Below are 11,751 nucleotides of genomic sequence, written 5' to 3'. Positions count from 1 at the left end.
GAAATCTTTTTCCCAATAAGGAAAGGATACTGGACTCAGGGGAAGCTATTTAGTTTGGTAGCTTAAAAAACATTTTGTTCTCACTTATGGAGAAAGCCGTTGGATTTCAGGGGGGTTGTAGAGGTTTAACACACGGTGGAAGTGTGCCCCGTTGTGTACATGGTAGCAGCGTTTGTGGTCCCTTAAAGTAATCCATAACAACACAGCGGCTGTGATCACACACATCAAATACCTTCTCTGCACAGAAGATGAAAATTCTGCTAAAATTAACCGCAATTTAGAGCTGACTGTAGCTGAGATGGGGTGTAATAAATCACCAGAAGAGCGATGCTGCATTTGAAAATAGGACTAAAATAGGACAGAGAAACCATAATGAGCTGGTTTGGGTTTGTTTTTCTAAATACCATAGAAAAAATTATTTTTGGAGCAAGAATTTCCTTACTTTTGAGATATTCCATTATTTCCTCTACAATGTGAACAACTACAAATCCTTGGCAGTTTCACCTCCAAGAGGTTGTTAGTCTCAGGGAATTCAAATAATACTTTACATACTTCTGTGGAAAATAAGAAGGATTACTGCCTACAGCCATATGATAAGACCTTCCATCCGCTCTTGTTTCTCAGGGCTTGTCCTCAGGCATTTTGGAGAGTGCGGAAGGGGGGTTGTTGGTTTGGTAGTCAAGCAGTCCATGTGACTCTAGGAAAGATTTATGATGAAGTTAGTGTTTAAGAAATAGAAATAAATTTTCCTTCTCTAGAGTCTTCTCCTGCAGCACTTCAGAAACCGCAGTGTGTTTAGACACCTCTCAGGAGATGCTGGAGGGATGTTTGCACTTGTTGCCAGCGGGGACACTGAGTTTTGGACCACAGACATCTGTGGCAGACCGGGTCCCCTGAGCTAACACCTTGAAAGTATCTGGGCTCCCTGCTTGCTGGGTCTCTAAAAAGGACTTCACTTTGTCCCCAGTAATGATCGGGTTATTTTCTTTCCCCGCAGGAGTGCGAGACCTTTGAGAAGTGCTGCCCCAATGTCTGTGGAACGAAGAGTTGCGTGGCGGCTCGGTACATGGACGTCAAGGGGAAAAAAGGGCCGGTGGGAATGCCCAAAGAGGCAACCTGCGACCGTTTCATGTGCATCCAGCAAGGCTCAGAGTGTGACATCTGGGACGGGCAACCCGTCTGCAAGTGCAAGGACAGGTGTGAGAAGGAGCCGAGCTTCACCTGTGCCTCTGACGGGCTCACCTACTACAACAAGTGCTACATGGATGCAGAAGCTTGCATCAAAGGCATTACACTGAATGTAGTCACCTGTAGGTACCATCTTACCTGGCCAAACACCAGCCCTATCCCACCAGAAACAACAGCTCGCCCTACTACTGCCTATTCTGAGACAACGGTCATTGATATCTTGCCACCTGCTCTAGTGAACAACCCCGTCCATCAGTCCGTCTACGTGGGAGAGACCGTCAGCTTCCTCTGTGATGTCACAGGGAGACCCAAGCCAGAAATCACATGGGAGAAGCAGGTCGATGGGAAAGACAAAGTCATTATGAAGCCAAATCACGTCAGAGGGAACGTCGTGGTCACCAACATCGCCCAACTGGTCATCTACAACACCCAGCTCCAAGACGCAGGCATCTACACCTGCACCGCCAAAAACAGCGGTGGCCTTCTCAGGGCTGATTTCCCTTTGTCAGTCATCAAAGGAGAACCTACATCCAAAGAAGCTTCCCAAAACAAAACACATTTTCCAACCGATGAGTGCCTGAAGCAACCGGACAGCGAAGACTGTGGGGAAGAGCAGACCAGGTGGTACTATGACGCAAAGAAAAACAACTGCTTTACTTTCATCTATGGGAACTGTAACAGCAACCTCAACCACTTTGAGACCTACGAGAACTGTATGTTAACGTGCATGAACGGCCCAATCAACATTTGCAATCTGCCAGCCCTCCAAGGTCACTGCAAAGCCTATGAGCCCAGATGGGCCTATAACAGCTTGACAAAGCAGTGCCAGTCCTTCATTTATGGCGGGTGCGGAGGCAACGAGAACAACTTTGAGAGCCGGGAGGCCTGCGAAGAGATGTGCCCTTTCCCGAAGAACACGCACTGCAAAGCTTGCAAACCACGCCAAAAGCTGGTGACAAGCTTCTGCAAAAGCGACTTTGTTATCCTGGGCCGTATAACAGAGCTGACCGAAGACCAAGACTCAGGACATGCCCTGGTGACAGTGGAGGAGATTCTAAAAGATGAAAAAATGGGATTAAAATTCCTGGGGAAGGAACCACTAGAAATCACGCTTTTGAACATGGACTGGAGCTGCCCGTGTCCCAACATGACCACAGTGGATGGCCAGCTCATCATCATGGGAGATGTCCACAACGGCATGGCTGTCCTACAGCCAGACAGCTTTGTGGGGACCTCCAGCATCCGGCGCGTGCGGAAACTCCGCGAAGTCATCCACAAGAAAACCTGTGAGCTTTTGAAAGAGTTCCTAGGATTGCATTAACCTCCTTCACACGTGTCAGCCTTCCAGACCCGTGTGTTACGTAGGGCTAACAAGCGCTAGGCTAGTGCACAAACTAAACAAGCTGTTTGAAGATACACCGTAGGAATTATGCAGAACCCTTATTTTAATCCATTAATGATGCTTAGCAACAATGTAGTATGGTCTTTGGCAAGCACGTAAAACAGCAGCAAAAGGCTATTAATCTTGCATTGAAATCAATTCGTCCATATAGGAGTGCCATTTAACTAGATGACTCACTGCAGTAATTATACAATTTTTATGTAGCTTCCATCATAAATGACGGAATTCATAGCATTTGTTTAGCTAATTGGTACACAGCTAAGTAATGTATAATGTCAACTTAATCTGTCTCATTTACAGTATGGAAATGTTATGGGAAGTCATTATAAGTAAGTCACACTCTTGTCTCCTCATAGGAGCACTAATATTTCAAGAGAAAAGCCTGTAAATTATTGTCTATATTTACAATTGTGCACATTTAACCAATCTATGCCTTATGAATTTGCTTCTTTCAATTGAAATTTTCCTAGCAGTTTTCTTTGGATTGTACCTCGTTTTTAAATGGCAACTACTACCTACTTGCAATCCTTACTTGAGAGAAAAACTCCCTTGATCCTATGCCCAGGACAACAGGTCCCTGCAAAAGCTCAAGGCACAGTCTCACCCCGAAACGACTTTTCTGTCATCAGAACAAGGTCAGCAAACACCCTTATTCCATTGCACTTCCCTATTTTTGTTTTAATCAATATATTGTCTATCACAAAAAGTCCAAGGCAGAAGGACAGCGGTGTGCTGCCGGCTGTCTTGCTTTTGAAAATCCTTTACACCTGAACGTACGCAGTAATTTATTGCTTATTTTCATCAGAAATCCTGGTTTTATAGGTGAGAGAGTAAAGTAAGAGGAGTCAGAACAAAATTCAAAATAGAAAAGTGCAATACACAGTCTACAGACTATATGACACAGCCACAAAGCTGCTGAAACCAAAATGCACAGAGACAGACACACAGGGTGGACACGCTTTAAAGGCATTTCTCAGTTTGACCCTTTCAGAGCATTCTTTCAAACCACGGAAAACATTTTCCGCCAGGCCACCGTATATACGCGTATGAATAAATACCCTAAGAGAGACAGCACGGGCTGTGGGTGTGGGCGCGTGCGTACACATAGGATTGATCATTTTAACATTTGTGTGTCCAAAAATGTAACATGCAAAAATCCTTAAATAAAAAAAAGGCTAATCCTGGAAAAATCCTGCCTCCGCTAAGGACTGTCATTGCAGGGAAGAGGGGCGAGCGTGCCACGGCGAGCCTTATCATTGCTCTTTGTTCGGTGGGTTTGGCGAGTCACTACGGCGGTGCCCGGAGCTTGCTGCCTTGCAGAAAAGGCCAGCTCGAGGCTGGACTGGTGTCAAGACACGTTTGGGCGAGAGAAAGGAAGGTGCAGCAGGCGCTACTCCGTGGTGCCATCTAACGGGCTTGCTGCGGGGCGGGCGGCAGGACGGTGGCTCGTGTCCGGCGGTGGGCACGCACCTGCTTTTGCAGACATGCCTTGGGGCTGGGTACGGTAAGGGCTGGGGGAAGGAGTTTAAATAGGCAGATGCTGGGCTTCAACAGGACGTGCAAGCCTCTAAACCCCCCAAAGCCTCTGCACGTTGGGTGTCCTGCAGTAACAGGGAGGAAAACTAGCAGTGAAGGTAACAACATTGAACGTGGGGCCAGCTCTGGTTCCCGTGAAGGCTTCCCATGCCCTGTGCCCGCAGCCCAGCCATGGGCAGAGACCACAGCATGATGGAGAACTGGGCCTCTCTCCCAGTGGTCTGGGCTTGGGTTATGTCCGAAATGCTCCGGCAACAGGAGTGGATCTAAATCTCCGGTTATTTGTATAATTTCAGAAGAAGCTGGGTGGGAGGGAGAGGAGGATCAGACTTGCTGACCAAGAAAATACCTGCTTGGTTTTTTGTTGGACCTTTCCTAAGTGTACATCAGATAAACTCCAGTTATAAGTCCATAACGTTTGTGTATGTTCTTGTAAAGACCATTTTCTGGAGCTGGGAAATGCCAGCCCCGCCGCCTTCCGAAGCAGTTAGCACCTCCGCCAGATCATGCCTGGCTGTGGCAAGTGCCACTGTTTCAATGGTTCATCTGTCACTTTTCAAGCAAGCTGTAGGAAGTGTCTTGTTCTTGCCATACTTTCTGCCAGAGAGGCATCGGAGGATGAAGGTTTAATGAAGAACTGGCTTTATTTTTTTTTCCAAAAGCTAAAGGATTTTGCAAGAGTGGGAGTGTTGGAGTGACTCGGGAGACATGTACCCGGTTGTTCCAGAAGAGCTGGGATGCAAACGTAGCTGAGAGCAAAAAGCGCACGATTCATTGCTTCTCCAGCTAGCGCATTACAGTGCTTAAGCCTGGGGTCTAAAATGCAGTCTTAACTTTTACTCCCGGTGCAACCCCTGGGAACGGAGCCTGCACGTAAAGCAAAGTGAGCGTGCAAGTGATCTGCTGTGCTGAGACCCAGGGGCCTTGCTTGTACAGGGGATCCTGGGGGACATTTTGGTTCAGTTTTCCAACATGGTGCAGTGCGAGGGGATGCTGAAGAGGCCAGCCCAGCTCCCAGACACGGTATGGCCACGCTCATGTAGCTCCTGCCCAAACCTACGGAGCCAGGCTGAGCCCCGCGGTGTCTGCGGGACGGCTCTGCGGTGTCTGTGGGACGCACGGGCAAGCGTCAAATCCAGCCGCCATCCCACACCGGCCCCGCACGGGGACGTGGTCCCCACTCCGCTACGGATCAGGCTGATCCATTCAGCTGCTGTGGTGACATGCAGGTGCGTCAGCTGGGACCGGCTCGGTGCCAGCAAGCAGCCCCACAGTGACAGGTCACCCAGAGAAGACAAATATTGGACGTGACCAGCCCCATTGGGAGCCCCCCAGGGGTGCGCAGGGCTGTGCTCCGCTGCACAGAAACACCACGTCTGCCCCGAGGCAGAAGGAGCAGTGCCACGGGCACCCCCTCGCCTGCTCGTCAGCAGAAAAACCATCCCTGGCCATGCTGGGAGCACTGCACCTCCCCGTGGCATGGGACTGACCCTAACCCCGAGCCTCTCCACCTTCTGACCTTGAAGAATTTAGCTCTCCACTCAAAGCTAGTATTTTAGTTCAGCCTCTTATTAAACCCTTAAGAAGCCTAAAATTCAAGTCTGACCAGTCAGCCAGCCTGCGTAGGAAAGCCTACGCACAGAGCCAGGCACTAAAGGATGCCGTTAAAACCTTTGCAAGGCTAATAGGTACTTGCACGCGGCTCCTGATCAGAAAGTCCCTTTTGTTTTCCCATGCCCTCAGTTTCCCATCCTCCTCTCTGGGGTGCATCTCTCAAGGTTGTCAGAAAGCTGGAAGGAAATGCCAGTATTTAAAGTTTGTATTAAATGTATGAAAGGAGAGAGAGAAAGGGAAAAGCCTGCTTGATTCCTCTCCTTGCACGGCAGCAGGCTAGGAAGGAGCATGAGCACCTGTTTGAGGCTCCGGGGAAGAGCTGGAGGAAAGATGCCACCTCCAAAGCCACGCGGCCTCGGCCAGCGGCCGCTGTCAAAGCTCTCCTCCGCGTGCGGACACCAGGGAAGCAGCATTTCCCACAGACACCAGTCCGGGAAGCAGCAAGGGAGCAGACCCACGTTAGCTGGGTCCGAGACATGCAGGAGCTCCCCAGGGCTCAGGGACGGATCTGACGGACACTTCTGGGGAGGCAGGAGGACAGCGCAGAGCCGCTGGCTCCAGCGCGGCGTGCCCACCTCCCAGTCTGGAGCGAAGATGGAAAGTGCAACACATGAATCCGCAAACCCTGCGGCTAGAGCTCAATGGAAACCACCCAGGATACGGATCCAAAAATGAGCCACAGGTTATTGTGCAAACCGTCTGTGCAGCCCAGCTCTGTTAACAGGGGGACAAAATAGCAGCAAAAAAGCGATGGCGTGCAGCTTCTGCACAGGGACTGTTAGAGCACATCCAGATTACATATAGGGCCTGATGCAGTATACGGCTGGCGGTGCAGGGCACGAGGGCCCCGTGTTAGCACACACGGAGAGATGGCTGGATGATTGCTCAGAGATAGGATCCTGCACCACCGCAAAGCCCAGAGCGGCTGAGGTCAAAGGAAAGAGGAGATTGAGTGTGTTCTCCTTGCAGGGGCTTGAGGTGAGGTCAGGCAGAAGTTTTTACGGGCAACCAGCTCCAGAACTAGGAGCATACAGAGATGATGACATCACTGGAATACGATTCAGACGGCAAAGGTATTTAAAAGCTTAGTTCCTAGTCATTTCAAAGGGAATTAGGGACCCCTGCGAGAATTACCGCCTGGCCACGGGTCTCGGTTCCTGAGGGAGGTGGCTGTGACGAAGGTCGTGCACGGCTTCAGCCAACACCTAATGTCTTCCTGCAAAAAGGAGTAATTCAGCTGGCACCAAATTAGCACCTTGCCCCAGGAGACCCACTTCCTCCACCTGACGCACCTTGCGCCCCGGTTTGCTGTAATTCCTGCAGTGTGCACGTGCTGTGAAATTCTCCGTGTAGATAATTACCAGGAAAAGATCATGGCCAGGCTGGGTATCTACCCCGAGGCTGGATGGAGCCAGGCTTCCAAAGGCACGGCAGCAAAAATGTCACCCTGAGCGAGAACTTCGAGTTTAGAGCCTGTGTTTTTATACCAAATATTTAGTGTTTTCCCCTTCGCCGGCACTGGTTACTGATTGACTACAAGTGACCTCCAACTGCTTTATTGATTTACAGCGGCTGTCAAAGGACAAAAAATGAGCCCCATGTCCAGGATCTGAGAAATACTCTGAATTGAGGTTGCACAACTGAATAAATGTTCTGCCAGCTCTTTAAATCTTGAAAAAGGAAAAAAAAAAAAAAAGTCAGCTTGAGCTCCTGATCTACAATGCAAACACCAGTGGGATATGAAGATAACGCTGCAGCACTAGCGGACATTTCTATTAGCCAAAAAAGCGGCGCAGCCCGTTTAATTCACAGCTATTTATGGCTGGGCAAACGATACGACATTCAGCCCTGAGAGTTTAGAGAGCGAATTGAAAGTCTTCCAAAGGCTGCTATGCGGTTCAGGTTTCAAAGTCAGGAAACTCTCCGATTTCAGTGTTTTCCTCTGTGCACATCCCTATGGCCACCTTTCTTCTCAGCCAACCCTCCGCGGTGCCAGCCCGCGCTGGGTGCTTACCCATCCAACCGCTGAATGGTGAGCCCAGCCGGCACGGTTTGGAGGGTCTCCTCCAAACCTCAGGCTTGCTGGTGGACGTGGACCTGCACGTGCTGCAGAAGCCCGTGGCCACAGCAGCTCTGACAGCGGCAATGAGAGCAAAACCCAACGGGATGAATGTCCGCGTTTCAGGATACGTCCAGTTTGGGGTGGGGACAAGCCTCCTCCAGACCCCGCTCTGCGGCATCTTGTACGATCCCCGGGGGCATGAGACACTGGTGCTTACGGGATGGGAAGGGCCATGGGTCTCGTCCCACCTGGCAATTCCTACCACCTCTCATTTGTCCCAGCGATGGCCAGAAATGCAGGAGGAAAGCAGAAGGCTGGAGAAAAGAGAAAGAGGAAAAGATTCATCTAGAGGGAGGAGGGGGAGCATTTTTTCACCTTGAACTGGTGTGACAACATGGTAGTTGGACTGGATTAACTGGCGTAAAAAGGAACTACTCATAAAGGGGTTTGTGCCTTCTCTTCCTCCTTTGCTCCGCTCCCAACACACCCAAACCAAGGGGGTTACTGTAACACGTGTAAAGGACATGACTTCCTCTACTGCCTGAAATAAATAGAAAAACAATAGTAATAAATCTCCAGGATCAGATGGTATTCACCCAAGGGTAAAAGTACTCACATAAAAAATTGCTTAACCATTAACTGCAGTGGATAACCTTTGCTTCAGTCTGCGGCAGGACCAGAGGATGGAAGGTGGCAACCATGGGGCTAATTTCTATTTAAAAAGGGTTCCCGGCGGCTGGGTATGAAAACTCAGCAAGTCTGGCAGAAACTGTAATAGAGGATAAAACTCACAGCTGAATGATAAATATGATGTAAAGAGGAAGAGTCTGTGGACTTCAACAGAGGGAAGTGATGCTCCGTAACACTTAACTTTCTTTGAAGCAATCACGAGGACAGAGATCGTCCAGCTGATAGAGTTGACTGGGATCAAGGCCTTAGAGCAACTTCCTCACTCGAGGCTTTTAAAGACATTTAGCTGTCCTGCAGGGAGACGCGAGGCAGCCTCTTGAGCCAACAACTGGTTGAAACATCAGAAAGAAAGGGTGAGACCGAAAGGTCAGTTTTCACAATGAAGGGAAGTCATTGGCAGCATCCCAGGGGACCTGTGCGAGGGCCTGGGCTGCTTGACGTAGATGGTCTGGAAGAGGGATGGGAGAGGTGGGTTACAGAGGTTGTTGTTGAGATCAAGTTATTTAGGGCTGCAAAAATGCAAGCTGACTGTGGGGAGCTGTAGGAGGACATCATCATACTGAGCGACGGGATGATAAAATACCAGACGAAATGCAATATTGATTATATACATGGGGGGAAAGTGAGACCTCGCTGTGCATTCCTATGATAACTTCAAACAAGCTGTTCCCATTCGAGACCTGGATGATCCACAGATGGATCTGACCAGGGCGGCCGGTCCGGCCTGCCCCTGGTGTGCAGGCAGCCCCCTGAGCAGATCCTGCACATCGCACCTCTCAAAACAGCACCAGCAGCTTGACGACTTGCAACACTCCCATTAACAAGCACAAAAGCCTACGGACCTCTTAAAAACCCAGCAGCACTTGCACATCATGCTCAGACTGGGTTAGTTACTGCCTCGCTAAGAAAACGCTACTTGCTGTTAAGAGACTTGCTCCTAAGGTCACCAGATAAATCTCAGCCACATCCCAGCCCCATAAAGTCAAATCTTGCTAAAATAGGAACCTTACCTCCATCTGCCCCCACAAGCACACCGTGCTGCAGTAGGGACCACGGCCACAGTCACAAACCCTTCCAACCCTGGAGCCCCGAGTCTCTTCCGAAGGCGTCCCGCAACTGCTGCATCTACGGTGCTTGGGGAAGACACTGGAAATCACAAAGCGCCGTCTGGAAACGACTCCAAGGTTGGCCTTGGCCAAGTCACTCCATCCCTAGACAGAAAGCAAGGTGAAACCAGGACATTATAGAGACAGCTGTGGGGCAGAGGAGGTCTCACCGGCCTCAACAGGAGGCCCCATATAAACAGGCAGGGTCAGGTTCTCCACCCAGCGGTCTCCAACATCTAATTTAATTACATGAGCCAAAACCAAGCACCGTCACCCAGCTAGTCACACACACACAATCATTGCACCCACCATGGCCCCAGCATGGAGGACCCAAGGTCTTCCTCACACAGCCGCGTGTTCCTATTTCTGCAATCTTTGGGGTGCGTAGAAAAAAACGTCATCCCTCAGCACCGAAATGACGTCGGTGGACGTCAGGGCGGCTGGGGCCGGAGCGGCCAGCTGCTCCCGGCGCCTGACGCGAGATGGCGTGTGGCATCACGGTTTGGGGACCTGGCGCCTGGTTTATTTGCGGCTTAAACGGCGGCGTTCCCGGCTGCGGGTGGATTCGCCCTGCCCCGGTTAACCGAACTGTTCCGCAGACGCTCGGCTGGGTGATTTAGATGTTCTAAGGGGGAAGCAGCCCCCCCCCGAGCTGGATGGCTTGTTCCCGTTTGACTGATTTCATCCTTGCCTGGTTAGCAATATAGCAGGAGAGATTTTAGGTTTACTGGGGGAAAAAAAGATATAGTAGGGAGTGTGATAAGGCAATCAAATCCATTTCCAGAGCTGCAGGAAAAAGACACAATGTATAATTTATTTGAGGCTTTTTCTCTCCCTGTTTGCAGACTGCACAGTTTCTAAATATATTGGTCCAGTTATTCAAAATTATTCATGAATCTCTTCAGTGAATAATACTTGACCTGCAGATCATCCGAAAAGTGAATATTGCAATCAAATTCTCCATTTCTGCTGTAATTTATTGTAGCTACCAGATGTATACTACTCAGGTAATTAACTCAGGATGGAATTCAAATTGTATATTTGATTATAATATTTGCAATTCACAATTTTTACTGTGCTAGCCAGCTCCAAAAGTCATCTAATCAAGAGATGGGCAAAAGTATCTTATCTCTGACATAGCAAAACTGCTACTTTTATCAGTTGGCTTGGCGTTTCGGTGAAGGAACAGCCGTGCACAAGCACGTGCACCCAGAGCTGCGGCGCTGGAGGGGCTGTATATAGCCACAGCAGGCCCGCAGAGAGTCGGCAGTGAATAAACTTAGATTAAAAGGAGAAAGTTAATGGCTTTCTCAGATCTACTCGTCTAACAGGTGTGATAAGCAGGACTTACACCAAAATCTCCTTCTCTACTGGGTCTCTGATGATGCTTTTCCCCTGAAAATATTGGGAGCAGGGTGGGGCGGGCATTTTTCCCCTTGACTGTCCAGCCCGTGTCTGTGCTCAGGGTTATTTACCACCTTTGTATTATGGGGCTGCCTGGAAGGGGGCCGCGCTCTGCCAACAGGGATGGAGAGATGCTCCTCACCTGCGGAGCGCTTACAGTCCAAACAGGTGACGGGATGGAGCGAGTGGTCCCTCGGTGCCACGGCCCGGAGGAGCATCCTTGCTCCTGGTCACAGAGGCTGGAATGGCTGAACCTCCTTTCTGCAATTACTTGTTGGGCTTTCGGATACAGAAATATCTAAGCGTGCTGGCGACCCAAAGCGTTTAGAGATCCTGTGTCACATCTCCCAGTGTCACAAACTTGGCTTTAAAATCTTGTCATTTCTTTTAAATAAATACATTCTTGGGTGTTTCGGTCGTTTTGATTTGCCTTCAGATGGCAGAGCCTTTCAGCGATCACAGGTTTAGGCTTTCCTTTGCCACCACCAGCATTAAACGTGTACTCTTTTTCTCACTTTTATTTGTGAATGGAAGTTTAAGGTCTCGCTTAGTCACAGCATCTCCAGAGCAGGAGCTTTCGGAGATCTATCCACCGCGGCAGGACTCACAGGAGGGTCAGGAGGAGCAGTGTTGCCACCTAGGGACTCTCTGCGAGCTCTGAAAAAGTTTTCTCCAAGATGGGATGCTCTGATGCATTTCGCTGGGGTAGTGGCTGTTTGCCTGCTCGCTGTAGGTGTGCTGGGAGGGAA

At 49.7% G+C, this 11,751-nt stretch overlaps 1 protein-coding gene across 1 annotated transcript in view; it reads left to right on the top strand.

Moving 5' to 3' along the window:
• The window catches only part of WFIKKN2 (WAP, follistatin/kazal, immunoglobulin, kunitz and netrin domain containing 2), a 4,425-nt gene extending 1,412 nt beyond the window's left edge, over positions 1 to 3,013 (top strand). The window contains exon 2 of the mRNA XM_009323734.1: positions 998 to 3,013. Coding sequence (XP_009322009.1) covers positions 998 to 2,509 — 1,512 coding nt within the window. The 3' untranslated portion in view covers positions 2,510 to 3,013. The remainder of the gene's footprint in view (positions 1 to 997) is intronic.
• The last annotated feature ends 8,738 nt before the right edge of the window (positions 3,014 to 11,751 follow it).

Source organism: Pygoscelis adeliae, unplaced genomic scaffold, assembly GCF_000699105.1.
Source record: "Pygoscelis adeliae isolate BGI_AS28 unplaced genomic scaffold, ASM69910v1 Scaffold75, whole genome shotgun sequence".
In the NCBI taxonomy this organism is placed as follows: Eukaryota; Metazoa; Chordata; class Aves; order Sphenisciformes; family Spheniscidae; genus Pygoscelis; species Pygoscelis adeliae.
Note: the sequence above shows the minus strand (reverse complement) of the source record. Positions and strands in the feature narration are given on the sequence as shown.